Source organism: Podarcis filfolensis (genome assembly GCF_964270895.1).
Source record: "Podarcis filfolensis genome assembly, chromosome: 16".
NCBI lineage: Eukaryota > Metazoa > Chordata > Lepidosauria > Squamata > Lacertidae > Podarcis > Podarcis filfolensis.
In genome coordinates, this window is record NC_139620.1 from 34,451,117 (window position 1) to 34,470,287 (window position 19,171).

At 45.2% G+C, this 19,171-nt stretch overlaps 1 protein-coding gene across 2 annotated transcripts in view; it reads right to left on the bottom strand.

Annotated features, from left to right (window-relative positions):
* The window catches only part of ADGRD1 (adhesion G protein-coupled receptor D1), a 284,026-nt gene that overhangs the window by 230,929 nt on the left and 33,926 nt on the right, over positions 1–19,171 (bottom strand). For both annotated transcript variants that reach the window (XM_083589948.1, XM_083589949.1), the window contains 5 exons: positions 17,881–17,945; positions 13,826–13,981; positions 9,902–9,961; positions 7,359–7,476; positions 5,732–5,842 (listed from right to left, as the gene is read on the bottom strand). In XM_083589948.1, coding sequence (XP_083446074.1) covers positions 5,732–5,842; positions 7,359–7,476; positions 9,902–9,961; positions 13,826–13,981; positions 17,881–17,945 — 510 coding nt within the window. The remainder of the gene's footprint in view (positions 1–5,731; positions 5,843–7,358; positions 7,477–9,901; positions 9,962–13,825; positions 13,982–17,880; positions 17,946–19,171) is intronic.

Genomic DNA, 19,171 nt, shown 5'->3' on the forward strand with positions numbered 1-19,171 from the left:
TGACAAAAGAGGAGCATAGGATTTTGATGTTGTAAAGGTGGTTACTAGAAAAGATCATGGGTGACGGGCGAGCTGTTCATGTCCTGAATCAACATATGAACTGGAAGAAGGCTGCGATGACTAGCCTTACCTCTGATATTTCACAAACTAAGTCCACACATGCAACAAAAACATATGCAGACAGGGAGCCGATTGCACAGAATTCTAGACCATATGGAAGTTTTTGAGCATACAGCTGTACACACAAAGGCGCCCCCTTTCCCTGTACACATTCACTCTGTATTGCATAGCCTTGATTGCTGTAACATGCTTTAGGTGGGGCTGCCCTTGTATCTGGTCTGGAAGCTGCAGAATGCAGCATCTGGACTTCCAGTGTGGTGCAGTGGTTAAGAGTGATAGACTCGTAATCTGGTGAACCGGGTTCGATTCCCCGCTCCTCCACATGCAGCTGCTGGGTGACCTTGGGCCAGTCACACTTCTCTGAAGTCTCTCAGCCTCACTCACCTCACAGAGTGTTTGTTGTGGGGGAGGAAGGGAAAGGAGATTGTTGGCCACTTTGAGACTCCTTAGGGTTGTGATAAGGGATGCGGGTGGCGCTGTGGGTTAAACCACAGAGCCTAGGACTTGCCGATCAGAAGGTCGGCAGTTTGAATCCCTGCGATGGGGTGAGCTCCCATTGCTTGGTCCCTGCTCCTGCCAACCTAGCAGTTCAAAAGCACATCAAAGTGCAAGTAGATAAATAGGTACTACTCCGGTGGGAAGGTAAACGGCGTTTCCATGCGCTGCTCTGGTTTCGCCAGAAGTGGCTTAGTCATGCTGGCCACATGACCCGGAAGCTGTACGCCAGCTCCCTCGGCCAATAAAGCAAGATGAGCGCCGCAACCCCAGAGTCGGCCACAACTGGACTTAATGGTCCGAGGTACCTTTACCTTTACCTAGGGTAATGATAAGGCGGCGTCTCAAATCCAAACTCTTCTTCTTCTTCTCCTCACAGGAATGGATTGCTGTCCCCATGCAACTCTGCTGCTGAAAGAGCTGCTTCCATCACCAATTTGCTACTAGGTCAGGTTCAGGTCTTTGTGTTAAATTCGCAAAGCCCTCAACAACTTGGACCTTGATCGCCAAGGTCTTCTGATGGGGCACTGTTTGTAGTTCCTCATGCAGCTGACATTCAGTCAGAGTTTACCAAGTGTGGCAAGTCCTGGCTTTGCTTGGAAGGAGTCGTCTCTGATCGCTTTCAGATTTCTTCGGAAAAATGCATTGCTCAGGATGCACTCCTTTTGAACCTGGGATTCTCCCCCCAACAGCTTTTGCAGATGTGTTTGATGCCTTTATTGTTTTCACCGCAGCACTGTGCTTTTTAATATTATGCATAATGCCTTGCAATATTTTTATATGAAAGTGTGGTTTATAGATCTTTAAATAAATAAATAGTTGGATGTCAGAGAGTGAAGCCACTTGGAATGTGCAACGTTATGGGTTGCACGTTGATAGAATATGTTGCCGATCGACCTGAGTAGGGTTATGGGGTGTTGGTTCTCCTTTCTAGAGTATTGGGACAGAAATCATAAAATACAACTGGGTGCTTCAGCGACATGTTGCTTGGGATCCTTAAACTCGCGGCACTTGTAAATGTAAGACAAGAAGTCTTGAACTTAACGTAATTTATAGCAGTGGGTAACATTCTGGTTCTGGGTTTTGGTTTTTGTCTCTGCCTTATCCTTATGGCATTTGATCTCCAGATTCATAAATGGGTGTTTGGGTTGTGTTTGGTATACTTTTGCTTCCTTTCTGGGTTTTGCATCTGGTATTTATGGAAATTGTGTGCAAATTTCTGGCCTCTAAAAGCATTTTTAAAAAAAAAAAAAAAAAAGAAATGAACACTATTCTGTGTTCTTTGAATTACTCTCTTCGGAGTACTTTCCCCTTTACGACCACATGTGGAAGCCCTTTGAATCCGGCAGGAACTAGAGAGGAGAGTCAAGATGCCTTTATTGTTTTTGGCTCAAGAACTAACCGAAGTTTGGCTTGATGTTCTTGCCTCCCTCCTAAATACCTATCTGCATCTCAGTATTCTTGCCTGCATCTCTCACCTCCAACTTAGCAAGTGCAGAGAAACCTGATTAAGGCTGCAGTTTTATTGCATGCACTCTGTGTGTGTGTGTGTGGTTGGTGTTCATGACCTCTGTGACTGCCACAAGGCCCTGCATTGTTATAGCATTACAAACCTTTTTGGCCACGGTTGCTAGGTGACCGTTCCAGCAGAGCAAAGAACCTACTTTAAAATTTAGCAGGTGAGGCATGGGTCAGGTAATTTTCAGTCTGATTGGCTAGAGGTTCCAGCCAATTGGATAGTGAATGGCCCGTTGGGTATCATTTGTCAGTGAGAATAGAATCATAGAATTGTAGAGTAGGAAGGGAACCCAAAGGTCATCTAGTCCGACCCCCTGCAATGCAGGAATCTCATCTAGCTCATACAGGACAGATGGCCATCCAACTGATGCTTTAAAAATCTCCAATGAAGGAGAGTCCACCACCTCTTGAGACAGTCTGTTCCACTGTCAAACAGCTCTTACTGTTAGCAAGTTCTTCCTGATGTTTAGTCAGAATCTCCTTCCCCATAACTTGAATCCACTGGTTTCCATCCTACCCTCCGGAGCAGGAGGAAACAAGCTTCCTCCATCCTCCATGTGACAGCCTTTAGATATTTGAAGATGGCCTTCACGTCTCCTCTTCTCCAGGCTAAACATACCTAGCTCCCTCAGCCGTTCCTCATAAGGCTTGCATTCCAGACCCTTTATCATCTTGGTTGCCCTCCTCTGCACACATTCCAGCTTGTCAATATCTTTATTACATTGCGGCACCCAGGACTGGACACAATACTCCAGGTGGGGTCTGACCAAGGCAGAATACAGCAGTACTAATACTTCCCTTGATCGGGACACTATACTTCTGGTGATGCAGCCTAGATGTTCAGCCTGTGGTAAGACCCCTAGATCCTTTTCACACATACTACTGGCAACCCAGGTGTCCCCCTTTTACATCTGTGCAGCTGTTTCTTCCTGCCTAAATTTAGAACCTTACATTTGTCCCTATTGAAATTCATTTTGTTAGTAGGAGAGTTAAGAGTTGGTTGGCGGGAGGAAATAAATTGGCTGGGGTGGAGAATTAGACTGAGTTGAGGGAAAAGCTGCTTAGAGGATCACATCAGGAGCAGTGACTATCAACTGCCAACAGTCACTTTTGAAGCCCCCTGTGCATGTGTCAGTTTCCCCTTAGGTAAATAAAATCCCCTTAATAAAGCCTGTTTAAGTTTATCCTGTTTAAGTTTATCCTGCCTCCTGTGGTGGTGACTCTCTCATGCACAAACTTAACTACATTGGCTCACAGTCTGTTTCTGAGCACAATTCAAAGTCTTGGTGCTGACCTTTAAAGCCCTAAATGGCCTTGGCCCTTTATACCTGAAGAAGTGTCTCCACCCCCCATCATTCAGCCCAGACACTGAGGTCCAGCTCTGAGGACCTTCAGGCAATTCCCTCGCTGCAAGGAGTGAAGTTACAGGGAGTCAGGCAGAGCGCCTTCTTGGTAGTGGCACCCGCCCTGTGGAATGCCCTCCCATCAGATGTCAAGAAAATAAACAACTACCTGACTTTAAGAAGACATCTGAAGAAATTGATTGATTGATTGTATTTCTATGCCTCTTTTCATTCAAATGAATCTCAAAGTGGCTTACAACCAATAAATTACCATAACATAATAAAACATAATAGCATATCGTGGATACGCCATACATCATATAAAATAATTAACAAATTATCAATAAAACAGTTGTAATATAGAAAAAAAAGTAACAAAACAGCAACTAAAAAATAAGCTAAACCTCACAATTACTGCAAGTCATGTGATTAACAGATCAATGCAGCATTTAGAATCTATAAAACAATATTAAAAACATTATCAATATAGCAACTAAAAATATAAACTAAGCACTAAGTTCCTTCACACAATCTCTTCATTTTTATTTCCTCTTCCCTTCCTGTGCTTTTACCCTTTTGTATCGTGTTCTTCTAAGATTGTACGCCTGTAGGCAGGGACTGTCTTTGTATGTAAGCTGCTCAGAGAGCCTTTTGGGTTGAAGAGCGGAGTGCAAATACTCCAATAAACAGATAAATAAAATTACTACAAAGTTTTGAAGCATTCTGAGGGAATGGATGGCAACAAAAAGTTTAAAGAAATGCAGGCATGGGCACTTGCAGCGCAGACCGGGGAGGCTGAGGAAGCAGGAATTCCTGACACACACCTACCTAGGAGTCAGCCCAAGAGAACACAGTGGGGCTTTTATTCCAAGTAAAAATGCATATGGAACAACTAATTGGTTCAAAATTGGGAAAGGAGTACGGCAAGGCTGTATATTGTCTCCCTGCTTATTTAACTTATATGCAGAATTCATCATGCGAAAGGCTGGGCTGGATGAATCCCAAGCCGGAATTAAGATTTCCGGAAGAAATATCAACAACCTCAGATATGCAGATGACACAACCTTGATGGCAGAAAGTGAGGAGGAATTAAAGAACCTTTTAATGAGGGTGAAAGAGGAGAGTGCAAAATATGGTCTGAAGCTCAACATCAAAAAAACGAAGATCATGGCCACTGGGCCCATCACCTCCTGGCAAATAGAAGGGGAAGAAATGGAGGCAGTGAGAGATTTTACTTTCTTGGGCTCCATGATCACTGCAGATGGTGACTGCAGCCACGAAATTAAAAGGCACCTGCTTCTTGGGAGAAAAGCAATGACAAACCAAGACAGCATCTTAAAAAGCAGAGACATCACCTTGCCAACAAAGGTCCGTATAGTTAAAGCTATGGTTTTCCCAGTAGTGATGTACGGAAGTGAGAGCTGGACCATAAAGAAGGCTGATCGCCGAAGAATTGATGCTTTTGAATTATGGTGCTGGAGAAGACTCTCGAGAGTCCCATGGACTGCAAGAAGATCAAACGTATCCATTCTTCAGGATATCAGCCTGAGTGCTCACTGGAAGGACAGATCGTGAAGCTGAGGCTCCAATACTTTGGCCACCTCATGAGAAGAGAAGACTCCCTGGAAAAGACCCTGATGTTGGGAAAGATGGAGGCCACAAGGAGAAGGGGACGACAGAGGATGAGATGGTTGGACAGTGTTCTCGAAGCTACCAGCATGAGTTTGACTTTATTGCGGGAGGCAGTGGATGACAGAAGTGCCTGGCGTGCTCTGGTCCATGGGGTCACGAAGAGTCGGACACGACTAAACGACTAAACAACAACAGGGTTGCACTGTAAGCCTACAATCACAAACACACTTACTAGGACACGGATGGGTAATTGATGGGTCTGTTTTCCATTAATTCTGGTTCCAGCTGGACCTTAATAATAGCATGTAAAACCAGAGTAAGCTTAAAACTCTGCATCTCCCTGACAAAGCACAGCATTCTCTCTTAACCATTTTCTTCTTTTGTCCATTTCTACAGATAGAAACTGTGCAGTTGTCTACTGCACCTCCCGTCTCCCCCAGCTAGCATGGCTACCAGTCAGGGACAATGAGAGCTGTGTTCCAACAACACCTGGAGGGAAACATCGGCTTCTCTGAGTTAGAAGATTGCAGGACTCATCACTGCAGTAGGCAGTTTGCACATTCAATTAACGGAGAATGATAACCCTTCCCCATCATAAATCCTTCATAAAGCATAGCTCTTACCTTTGTTCTGAAATGCTTCTCCAGGGATAGAAATATAACTCTGCCCTTCCAATGGGAAACGGTAGTGGGGCACGCTCAGGTGTAGAGGAGGCAGCTTGACCAAAGAGTAATCTGTGTAATAATGCAAGCACATGCAAAAACAATGATAAAGGGGAGGGGGGCGACGCAATTAATTACATTTACTTCTTAGATTGTTTTGTTTCATCCATCAATACTGCCTACATATCTTGCAGAAAACAGAGGAGGGGGAGGAGAGGTTTCAGGAGCTGGAAAGAAGACATGAAGGTGAGCTAGCCCAGAAGTAGACCAGGGGCACCCTTGTCCTGTTTTGACGTCTGAGGTAAAACAGGAAGGTGCTGCTACTGCTCACCCCCCACCCAAGCCCTTCCTCCTTCGTGGAACCCAGAAGCCACAGCTACTTCCCCCAAAAACTATCTTGCCAGAGTGGTGCATGCTCTGGTTATCTCCCGCTTGGCCTACTGCAATGTGCTCTACGTGGGGCTACCTTTGAAGGTGACGCACAAACTACAACTTAATCCAGAATGCGTCAGCTAGACTGGTGACTGGGAGTGGCCACTGAGACCACATAACACTGGTCCTAAAAGACCCACAGTGGCTCCCAGTATGTTTCCGGGCACAATTCAAAATGTTGGTGCTGACCTTTAAAGCCCTAGACGGCCTCGGCCCAGTATAGCTGAAGGAGCATCTCCACCCCCATCGTTTGCCCAGACACTGAGGTCCAGCGGCAAGGGCCTTCTGGCAGTTCCCTCACTGCAAGAAGTGAGGTTACAGGGAACCAGGCAGAGGGCCTTCTTGGTAGTGGCACCCGCCCTGTGGAATGCCCTCCCATCAGATGTCAAAGAAATAAACAACTACAGTGGTACCTCGGGTTAAGAACTTTGCTTCAGGATGAGAACAGAAATCGTGCAGTGGTGGCACGGCGGCGGCGGGAGGCCCCATTAGCTAAAGTGGTACCTCAGGTTAAGAACAGTTTCAGGTTAAGAACGGACCTCCAGAACAAATTAAGTTCTTAACCCGAGGCACCACTGTAGCTTCTTTTGTCCTTCCTGAATCCTCCAGCACATAATTTCATTACACATCCCCTGAGTTCTAGTATTGTCTCATGTAATACTAGAGTTCTGTGCACCAGCCCTTCCCAGAGGCAATAATATAAAATCAGAAGTCCCTGGATCCTAGTTCCCACACAGCTACCCCATCCAAGAAAGATGTGTGTGCTAGAAACTAGTTTTTTCATGGTAGCAGAATTGGAGCTGCCTTACCATAGGATGTTTTTAAGCATGGGTTTAAAATAGTGTAGACCAATGCATGATAGGCCACCAACTAATCAATGCAATAACCATGTGAAACATAGAATATTTAGAAACCCACTTTCGGAGACCTGCAACCGAATCAAAAGGCATTGGTTAATATTCTTCCTTCCCTCCAATCCACTGTATAAACTCTTTTGTGATGGATGCAGTCTCCCCCCAGAGGGGAGGAAGAGGGGAGGACGCCTTCCTGTTCCTTGTCACCAAGTGAGAAGCTTCAGACGCAGACATGTCATATTGCAATTATCCAGATACTGGTTTCAGAACAGGTGTCTGTCCGTGTGCCAGATAAGCCTCACCTGCCACGGATGATGTGCCTTCGACTGTTATGGCTGATGGGCTTCCTCCAAGATTGCGGCCCACATGAAGCATTACACTGTCAATTGTGTCAACTAAGTCTTGAGCAATGGGTACAGTCTGAGAAGCAAACCAAAAAAGAGCCATGATTATGATTGTGTGGAGGAGCAAAGGGAACCTTATGTCGAATGTGGGACTGAGAGGCCAAGCACTCCTTGTTGACGATAGGGCTGCACATAGCCTACCATAATCTGGGGTGCTGATCTGGTCCCCCTGGCAGCAGCGTTGCATGAGCTCACAGTGCCCAGCGCTGGCATGCCCGCAACGGAGGGGTGCGTGTACTGGGGAATCAGGGCACGGAGGGTGAAGGAGCCCACAGTGCTCACCGCCAACACTGCCAGAGTGACCCCGCACTGCATCAGAGCCAAGCAGGGCTGCACTGTGCTACCTGCCCATCTACACAGGTGGCAGCCGGGCCAGTTGATGCGGCACTTGGCAGGGGCAAACCAGCGTGGCCCATCCAGGTGCTCCTCTGAGTGTTGGTTCCTCTGGTGCCAGGGGAGGAGTACTGGGCCAGGCCGGGCTAGGGGTGCCTGCATGGGGGCGCATATTTCGTGCCCCCTCAAAAATCCATGACTGGGGTCACAACCCCTCTGGCACTCCCATGCTAGGACCCTGGCACCTGATTGGGCCAATCTGATCCAGGACCACCTAGGGACCACCCACCCTGGATCCACCCCCAATTCAATTCAGGGTTTGGAATGTTTAGTGATGATGGTGATGATTTAAGCCTAATTCGTGAATTAACTAATTAAAAAAAGATACGGATCAGAACATAGGAATCAACTTCTAGGGGCCAAGATCATATGTGTGGAGGAAAAACTTAGACATGTAGCAGGGTTTCCAAAAATACACCAGAGGCCATGTTTCATCCAGCAGAGCTTTACTTGTGCTGAAGGCAAATGTAGCTTAATGGTGACAAATCCAATACATTCAGGATTGGTACAGGCCATAAAAAATCTAGTTGCAACACTTGAAAAACTTATAAACGTATAACAAGACTAAACACTAAGCATACTATGTACAGAACAGCACACCAAAAGGAAGAGAGATTGAAAGAAAGAAAGTAAAACCCAGGCTCCTACTGATCTATATTTATAGCCAGCATGACCTTAATTGAAAGAGATAAGAGAACTAGTTCAAACCAGCTTCCCAGAAGGTATAACCCAAACAATCATGAAGCTTCTGCCTGCTTCTCTCACACAGAGAAGCTTCTAGTAGCTTCTAGAATCCTCTTGTATTAATCAGAATACGAAAGATCTCCACACATTAGATCGATACTTTCTGAACTGACACCCTTCACCCACCCCCAATATTTGAGCCCCCAGTGATGGGAATTGCCATTCAAATTGTGTGTGTGTGTGTTACATCATGTAATCGTGGGGTGGGGCTTGTTGAGAATTTCCATTCCACCTTAAGGAGCAGACATAGGATTGTTACATGTCACATGTCTGTTTACATACCAGCACAGCTTGCTGGGAACTTCTGTTGTGTGTATAGCTTTTGCTTCTCTCTGTCTCTCTGAGAAGACAAAGAGAGAGACGACATGTTTCTTTGTCCTGATTTATGATTAATAAATCCGTAGTTGTAATATGCTTCCACAAGCCTCATGCCTATTCTGCATGTGCAGTTTGTGTGTGCAGTTCGCTCGGCTGATATAGTGTGCCCTGACTTTGAAGGCTGGGTCACTGATTAACATCGGAGCAGAGGCCAATGGGTCTTTGATGGGTCTTCGCAGCCGGACGGCTGTAACCCTCTGCATGCTGCCAGGGCTTACCTGAGCCCTCCCCCCCCCCAAAAAAAAATATTTTATTCAAGTTGGCACCCTTGAATCAGAAATAGACTAGTCCATCTGCCCCTAGTGTGTATGGGACATCACAAATCAAACACCAGCAAGCAAAGTTCCATATCACCTGCAACACTAAGCACATACCGTACTTTTCGCTCCATTGGACGCAGTTTTTCCCCTCCAAAAACTGAGGGGAAATGTGTGTGCGTCCTATGGAGCGAATGCAGGCTTGTGCCATAGCCGTGCACAACTCCTCCGGCAGGGAGAGGCTGCACGGGGCTATGGCTTCTTTAGCTCCACGCAGCCTCTCCCGGCAGGGAGGGATTGCGCGGGGCTAAAGAGGAAGCCAAAACAGCCAGCGGGATCTCCGGCAGGGAGAGGTTGTGCGCAGCCTGTACACTGCTCTTTGGGGCTGGGGGGGGGTAATATTTTTTTTTTATTGATTTCCCCGTCTAAAAACTAGGTGCGCCCTATGGTCCGGTGCACCCTATGGTGCGAAAAATACGGTAGTCCAAATCCCACGGACAAAGGAAAAAGCAGAATGGGAGAGGCAGTTTGGAGAAGAAATGTGTGGGCAGTTGAGCAAATGAAGGATCCCTTCCCTTTTACCACATCACTATTAAAAATATATATATTAGGGGAAGAAAAGTGGCAAGCTGGTTGCAGGTTTGCAGTTCATGTGTAGCAAGGCATTACCTGTGACATTTCATTCCAGCCGTGAAACGCAAGCACACCTTCCACAGTTTTAAAGAAGACCTGCAAACAAATAAACCCCAGGTCATTTCGTTACAATATCAAAACCCTCTGCCTCCATCTCCTCCAACCCCCAGGAAATAGCATTTGAGTCAGGGCACCCCAGGTGCATATTCACTCTAAAATAATAGACACAAATCCATGCATGTCACAGAGAACCACTTGTGCTCATTAAATATTGTACAACAATATTTTAAAGCAGAAGGGTATTTATGGACACTAACAGGACAATGAAACTCCAATTACATTAGCATCCATTTATCCCCCTGCTCAAGATATTAAAACCAATGTACAAAAGCAAAATGTTTGAAACTGACTAAACCTTGGAGGGGTTAAGGTAGGAGAGGGAAAATGCTTGTAGAATATATATATATTTGTGTGTGTGTGTGTGTGTGTGTGTGTGTGTGTGTGTGAGTGAACATCAGTTGCCAGACAGAATCTTTAGAACAGGGGGTATCTACAGAAATTGTTTCAATAGAAGACGAAAGGGACCCATCTCTGCAACAGTTTATCACAGTTTCCTTCTCCCATTTCAACGCTGCATTAATTCAGTTGGTTTATACATTTCCACTGCAGAACACATTTTCATTAGCTGTAGCTCAGCAGTAGAGCAGGTGTCTTGGACTAGAAGTCGGAGGGAGGAAAGCGGAGTAGCAGACAAAAGTGATGGTTCAACATGTTTTGGACACCACTGGTATCTCTCCAAGGAAATTCAGAGATTCAACATTTAATAATCATAATAATAATAATAATATTTTTTATTTATACCCTGCCCTTCCTGGTTCAGAAAACTGGGGTCAGGGTGGCTAACAACAAATTTAAAACACTTAATTGATGCTACAAAAAAAACCCAGCATAAAATACGGTATAAAGCGTAAATAACAATAAAATCAAAAATCAATTTAGGGGGGAAATCCATCCAATAAACATTAGATGATCACTAGGGCTAGCTGGCTAAATTAGTCCCACTTGGGCCAGCGAGGAGACCAGGGGAGAACCAGCTGTGGGATCCCAGAGCGGACAATCTTCACAAAAAGGGGAGGGGGAGGGAAGGAAGGGGAACAAAAGATCAGGCCAGGTTCAAATTGAAAGCCAGGTGGAATAGTTCTGTCTTACAAGCCCTGCGGAAGGATGGTAAATCCTGCAGGGCCCTGGTCTCATGGGACAGAGCATTCCACCAGGTTGGAGCCATCACTGAGAAGGCCCTGGCCCTGATGGAGGATAATCTGACTTCCTTAGGGCCCAGGACCTCTAAACTATGATTATTCATGGACCTTAAGGTCCTCTGCGGGGCAGACCAGGAGAGACAGTCCCGTAAGTACACAGGCCCTAAGCCACAAAGGGCTTTAAAGGTCAAAGCCAGCACCTTAAATCTGACCCTGTACTCCACCGGGAGCCAGTGCAACTGGTAAAGCACTGGGTGAATATGCTACCATGGCAGGGACCTCGTGAGGAGCCTCGCTGCCGCATTCTACACCCGCTGGAGTTTCTGGGACAGTTTCAAGGGCAGCCCCGCATAGAGCAAATTACAGTAGTCAAGCCTGGAGGTGACCATCGCATGGATCACTGTGGCCAGGTCGGGAAATTTATGCAAAAGTGTACATTGAATCTCTGTGATTAAAGGATATAACCTGCAATCCTTTGTAAATTTACCTGGGAGCAAGGCCCAGTAAATACAGTGGAACTGCATTCACATGCACACCTACTTCAGAGTAAACCCCATGGGACACAGTAGGACTTGCTTCCAAGAAGACATGCAAAAGACTGCACGTTAAGTCCCATTCACTTCAGTGGAACATGCTCCCAAGCAGGGATACAGATAAACCAGATTGGGGTGAGGAACTTCAGGCCTGGGTGTCAAATGTAGCCCACCAGGCTTCTCTATCTGTTCAGAAACCACCTATGGTACAGAGGTAAAAATTACCGTACATTCATTGCTCTACCTGCTTTTGCCTGTGGCCCTGCCCACCCAGGATTGAATGTAGCCCGAAGGCACAAACAGATTCCCCACCTTGGCAGTAGATTATCCTTCCCACTGAGAATTTCAGGCACCCTACCCCAGTTCCTATGGGACTCCGGTGAGGTTGACCTGCAGAACCGGCACTGTTAGGAAATCAATATTTTAGTGCAGCACTTTGGAACTCCCTGTTGACGTCAGGCAGACACCTGTATATGTACTTTTTCACTGCTTAAAAGATTTGTGTTTAGGCAAACCTGTCTTTTATTGATAATTTTAATGTTCTCTTTTATTTTCTTGTAAACCACTTTGAGGTTTTACTGCAAAACAACATATAATTTTTGTTAAAAATATCCTGGCATTCCTGACATTTAGAAGTTGACATGTGTTTTAAGCTGGCTGTTGATTTTAATTAGTTTTGAACGCTTTTTAATATATGTTTCTGTTTTGCCTTGATAACATGAATGTTTTCATCTTCTTTGGTTTTGTAAACCACTTAAGAGTCTATTTTTTTACAATCAAATGGCCTATCGATGTTGTGAAGTGAGCAAGTAATAAATAAAAGTACAGTGGTACCTCAGGATGCGAACGGGATCCGTTCCAGAGCCCCGTTCTCATCCTGAAGCAAATGCAACCTGTGACAGCGCATCTGCATGTATGCGGGTCATGATTCGCTGCTTCCACGCATGCACGTGACGTCATTTTGAGCGCATGCATGAGCGGCGAAACCCGGAAGTAATGCGTTCCATTATTTCTGGGTCACCACAGAGCACAACTCGAAAGCATTCAACCTGAAGTGTATTCAACTTGAGGTATGACTGTATAAAAGCACCCCTCCTCCTATGTCACAATCTGGCTTTTCCTTCCCATCCCACACGGTGGCTAAAGACACAGAACACAGAAGTCTAGGGTTAGAAAGAACCCAAGGGTCATCTATTCCAACCCCCTGCAATTCAGGATTCAAAGCTCAATCACATGAATATTACATCCACTCTGGCTATATGAGACTACAATTCAATATGTAGACCAAAAAAATGGAAATTGGGGGACTAATAGTCATTTTATTTTCCTTTTTGTCTGAGCAAACAATCTGTGTCTCTGCTACGCATGGGTTTAGCAGGACAATCGCTGTCAAAATCACAGCTGATTACCGTCACAGCCAGAGCTCCAGCCAGCAGCGCTAAAAGGGGAATAATCCACCCGCTGCTGAAATCAGTGCCAGAGTTTTGTTAGCAGAGAGCAACTTCTCGACTCTGTCAAGCTCAAAATCCTCCAGGCATTGCTGCCCATGGTGCACAAAGCAAAGAGGGAGTGCAGAAGCCCTTTAGCTCAGCTACATAATGGGTCTGGTGCAGAAAAATCCAGGGAAGTCAGCACAAATTCTCTCTGAGCCGTAGGAAGTGCTAAATGGCCTGTGAGTAAAGGTGGGCAGGGGAGAGAAACTCAATTTTGTTTGCCTTTTAGCGAGATACTACCTGGTTCGCACTTCTCAAACCAATATGGAACATGGTTATCTTTAGGTGTACTTCTAAACGAAATTTAGCTCTCTTTATGTGCTCTTCTCCAAAGTTTGTTCTCCACCCAAACCATGTGCACAAAAATGCATATATCCGTAAAAACGAAGCACAAACTAATTATATTAGAGGGAAATACTTGCAAATAAAGGGTACATTGGGCAAACAAGTTTGAGGTACTTGCCACCTTGTCATTTTATCCCCACAACATTGTTTTCAGTGTACACACACTGCCTCAGTCCCTATAGCCAACTCTACAAACGGCCTTATTCGTTTAATAAAGAGATGGAGAGTTGAAAGAAATTTACTTCACTAAATTCACTAACAGGTGAAGGAGATTCACCTCAGTCAATTGGTAAAGTACCTCATTAAGTTGAAGAAGTGAAGAAAGTTTACCTCAGTAAGGTTGAAGGCCGTATTTGCCGTAAGTGACTCATCAGGTAAGGCACGGGAAATGTTTCCTAAATAGTCCAACATGGTATATGGCCGGTGAAAGTTTCCTCTCTCCTCTGTAAGGTTAATTATTATGGGCTGGTATGCATTTCTGGACAGCTAAAAGGGTGACACAAAAAGCATATATTAGAACTTTCTGCTCCTCATCTCCCTAGGTCACTGAAATGAATGGTTGCTTTTGTTCAACGTAAGACCTTCTGAATGCTACAACCCAGAATGGTTGGAAGTGGTGGATGTCTACTCTAACATCGGAATCTTAAAGAGATATATTTAGAGAATAATGTATTTTTCCATGTATAAGACTAGGTTTTTTTTCCTAAAAAATAATGTCAAAAATTAAGGGGCATCTTATACTCTAGGGCATCTCCCCCCATTTTCTTAAATCTGATTCACAAAAAATAGGGGGCATCTTATAGACCAAAATATGGTATTTTGTTTTATTTCAGAAACTTTCCATTTCACTTTTTGGCCCCTGAATGGGCTCTCAAGGAAGCTTCCAAGTTAAACACACACAAAAATGATGGAAATATGTTTTCATGGGTCATTTTGCTGCTGCAACTTTCTTCCTGATCTTCCCTCATCACGACCTTTTCCCTCTGTCCCAGCCCCCAATGTCCTAAACTTTCCCCATTCTTGTCATTCTCATCCTGTGGAAGCTCTTAATCTTTACTGTGGGAGCTCTTCACAACCCAACTGTACAACAGGGTTGGGAAGACTCAGTCTCAAGAGCTATGTTTGGCCCTCCCGAGACTCTCTATATGGCCCTTGAGACTCTTCCCAAGCCACACCCCATCCCCACAAGCCACTCCCCCTTGAGTGTTTTGGGCCTGGCTGAAATGTGCCATTAAATTCTTGCCTGCCTGGATGGAAGACAGAGAATGGTGTGTGCAGAAACTATTTTACTATACAGTGGTACCTCTGGTTGTTAACGGGATCCGTTACGGAGGCCCATTCACAACATGAAAAGAGTGCAACCCACAGCAACAAATCTGCGCACGCGTGGGTTGCGATTCACCACTTCTGTGCATGCGCGTGGCATCATTTTGCGCGTCTGCGCATGTGCAAGCGGCGAAACCCAGAAGTAACCCTTTCTGGTACTTCCAGGTCGCTGCGGGATGTATCCTGAAAGAATGTAACGTGAAGCGGACGTAACATGAGGTATGACTGTACAGAGGTAAAATTGCTCCTCTCCTTGCTTGCCAAGAAGGAAGATGGAGAACGTGTGGTTTGTGTGTGTGGCCCTCCATCTCCCATCAAGCCCAGTCAACGTGGCCTGTCGGAGTGTTGTGGGTATCAAGGAGTTAAACACTCTGTGCTAATTGCGAATGCTGACTCAGCAGCATGTGATGACTAAGCAACATGAGACATGGGGCGTTGCCTAATGGATCCATTGCCAACTAGTATAAAGAGGCATGGTTGACTTCAGTTGGTAGGAATATGAAGCGGTGATGGCTTCTCCCCTGAATGTAATTCTACCTGTATGCTGTGTATACAACAAGACTGCTTTACAACGCTGCAAGACTGCAACTGAATAAAGCCTTAATGGTCAAGGATGATGGTCTACCCAGCCTAGCAATCAGTTTCCAGGAGTGACCAGCCAGATGTCTCCAGGTACTCACAAGTAGTGCATGCAGGTTAAGTTGGCTAACCCTGGGATCCACCACAGGGTATGGAGGCCCCGTTTAGCTACCATGGCTTTCCCCCTAAAAATTATCCATTACATGCCACACCACAGAAACACCCTCCAAAACGTTTTGAGGAGCAGTGGTGGAATTTAGTCTGAGCACATGCCGGCACAACGAGAAGAACCTTTCACCGTGGATTTCAGCCTGTTAAATTGCAGCTCACCGCAGTGAAACATTCCTGACAACTAGCAAGCAGTAAGTGGGAAAGCTTTTAAGGAAAACAAAACAAAACAAAACACACATCAGACACGTTTCACCCATATACTGAGCGAAAATTGCTTTCCTTCCCATTCAGGCTAAACATGCTTGATAACAGCTGCATCAAAATCCCATTAGTTTTTCGTCTTGTTCATTTTGAGACTTGCGGGGTGAAAGCCGAATTCTGATGGAAGGGAAAGCACTCTAGCAACAGACTTACTTGTGCTGGGAGTTATAAACTGAAAACTTTGCCTCCAACTATTTTATTCCCCATATATATATATGTGTGTGTGTGTGTGTGTGTGTGTGTGTGTGTGTGTGTCATATCATGTTGCTGGACTAAGTTCTCCATGGAACAGAGATCAGTCTCAGATGCAGTGGAAAAAAGAAGCAAATCCTCTTTGTTGGAATGTACTTAACAAAAATATGAACCAGAGGCCTTCTTATTAGAGATAATGTCAACTGAAATCAAGAAAGAAGTAAGACCACTCTTTATGTACGCAACATCTGCAGCCAGGATTCTGGTCTCAATGAATTGGAAGAGTAAAAGTACACCTACAAAGTCAGAATGGCAGGTAAAAATGACAGAATACATCCAACTGGCAAGAATGATGGGAAGAGTTAGAGGGTACTCAATGCAGAGGGTGAATAAAGAATGGATAGTATTTAAAGAATATTTGAAAAACTACTATGATAGCAAAAATCTCCTGGCAGACCTTGAATGATTCTTGTAATGTATAGATAATAAACTAAAGAATTTTTCTCTGAAGGAAATTAAGGAAACAAAGTACAATAACATGATACTATGTAAAAAGAAAAACAAATGAGATTCATTTTTTTGAGAACAATCCGAAGTTTATTTTATCTTCCTTATCTTTATTCTTTCTTTTCTTTCTTTTTTTCCTTCTCTATTTTTCATTGTTGTTGTTTTTTCTTTTTTCTGTGTAGTGTACGTGCATAAATTGTAACATGGTAAATTGCTGTGTAAATATGTGTTGAATGTTTAATAGATGATAGATGATAGATAGATAGATAGATGATAGATATAGATAGATAGATAGATAGATAGATAGATAGATAGATAGATAGATGAACCGGGGCAGCATCACGGGTTGGCATCGCTGGGCATTTGCTGTGGTCCATAGTCCTGCAGGGGTCCCTCTGCTGCTGCTCCTCCTACCTTGCTGTCACTGCCTATTCAGCTATTCTATCCAACAGGCAGCGACCTGAAAAAAGGAAAAGGAAATCGCTTTGCAATCTTCAGCCTCATCTACACCTGGGCCAGCCCGCCCATGAGACAGGGTGAGGTTGTCGCCTCGGGCGGCAGAAGTGACAGGGGTGGCAGATGAGGCCTCCAAAAAGGCTGCTGCAGATATCGAGTGAATCCAGAAAATGATTAGCGTGAAAGGACTCATCTCGCTCTATAGGCCAAGGGAGCCGGCGTTTGTCCACAGACAGCTTCCGGGTCATGTGGCCAGCATGACTAAGCCACTTCTGGCGAACCAGAGCAGCGCACGGAAACGCCGTTTACCTTCCCACCGGAGCGGTACCTATTTATCTACTTGCATTTTGACGTGCTTCTGAACTGCTAGGCTGGCAGGAATGTACAGTATAGGTAGGCATTATATAGAGTAATATAGGTGTGTTTTATGTTATGAAAATAAAGTAGTGTGTTATGTACGTATATTATGTAATTGTGTAAATGTATATGTATGTGTTTTATACGTTAATACATAAGGCTGATGCCACAGCAGCAGGACAGCTGCAGTGCGCTTCTTGCAAGCCAGATCTCCCGTCACCCCAATAACCTCCTGAAAAATAGGAGATGCTGCTGGTCTGTGGAGGAAATGGCAGGGGCTGCCCTTCTTTCCTGGCAGGTAGAGGACCCCATTTTGTGGTTTGCCTCAGGTGCCAAAATATCTTGAGCCAGCCCTGATCTGCACTATACGTACCGCTTTGAACAGCCACGGTTTTCCCCAAAACACCCTGGGAGCTGCAGCTGGTTGTCAGGAGTCCCCTGTTCCCCTCCCAGAGCTACAATTTCCAGAGTGGTTTAACAGTCAATCCCTTTTCCTATATGCAGCTCGGAGGAAAGAAATCCAGGAATGTGCCTACCATCGGAAGGGTTGCAGTTCCCTGCCATCCCCACGGAGATGCCGAAGAAAACAAAGACTGGTCACCTAGAAACGAAAGAAAATATTAGATATAAATTGCTCCCGTGCCTTAAAATCGCTGCAGTACCTGATGTAAGATTGGACGGGGGGTGGGGGAGAGAAAACTCAAAACAACCTAACACAATCCTGCAAAGAGATTGAAAGTGCTGCCTGCCTGCGTGCCCTCCTTAACATGCAGAATAAACAGATGGGCAATGCAAACAGAGCTTCTTCGCTACCCAGGTATCTGCAAGAGAGCTTCCTCTGCCCTCTGCATTCAGTTCTTCAAATGGGGCCCGCTTTTAGCTGAGACATAACACTGGCTCCCTGTACTCTGCAGTTTGTAAATCAGGGACAAACTACACAAGATACCCTTCACACAACGAGCCATTGTGAAAATGGCTTTCAAAGCATAAATGGTAGTTGTGGGGTCTCCAATTCAAATGTGGATGGGGGACAGAGTTATTATTCTGATAATATATCAAGTTTCTATACTGTCCTTCATCTGAGGAGCACAGGGTGGTATACAATTCAGAAACACAAAAATATATACCATGGAAACAAACGAAAACAATACCCTCCCCCCCCCAAAAAAAATGTAAAGGCCATCAATTGTTTAATCTGGGAGAAGAGGAATGTTTTTGCTTGGCACCTAAGGGTGTGTAACAACAGCACCAGGCAAGTCTCCCTGGGGCATGTGGCTTGTGTGCAGAAGGTTGCAGGTTCAATCCTTGGCAGCTCCAGAATATCCCTTGTCTGGAGGTCCTGGAGATCAGCTGTGAGTGAGTGTAAACAATGTTGAGCGAGGTGGACCATGCGTCTGACTAAGGCAGCTTCCTGTGGGAAGTGGGGAGGGGGTCTTCAGGCATTTGCCCCTCTGGTGTGGTCCTGATCCACTTCCCAAACCTGACACTGCAAGAAAAAGCTTCCATGACAACGTATCATGTGGTTGGGGGGTCTCACCTAATTTGGCTTTCCACAACCAATGCACTTCGTTCCTCAGGAGCAGGTTTCCTCAACCTCGGCCCTCCAGATGTTTTTGGTCTACAACTCCCATGATCCCTAGCTAGCAGGACCAGTGCTCAGGGATGATGGGAATTGTAGTCTCAAAACATCTGGAGGGTCGAGTTTGAGGAAGCCTGGCTAAGGAGGGAGCACCTCCTCCTCCTGACACCAACCCCTCCCCCCATTCCACTGGTGCAAATTCTCTTCTGCATTCCCTTATTTTTTAAAAAAGAAAAGGCACGGGGGTT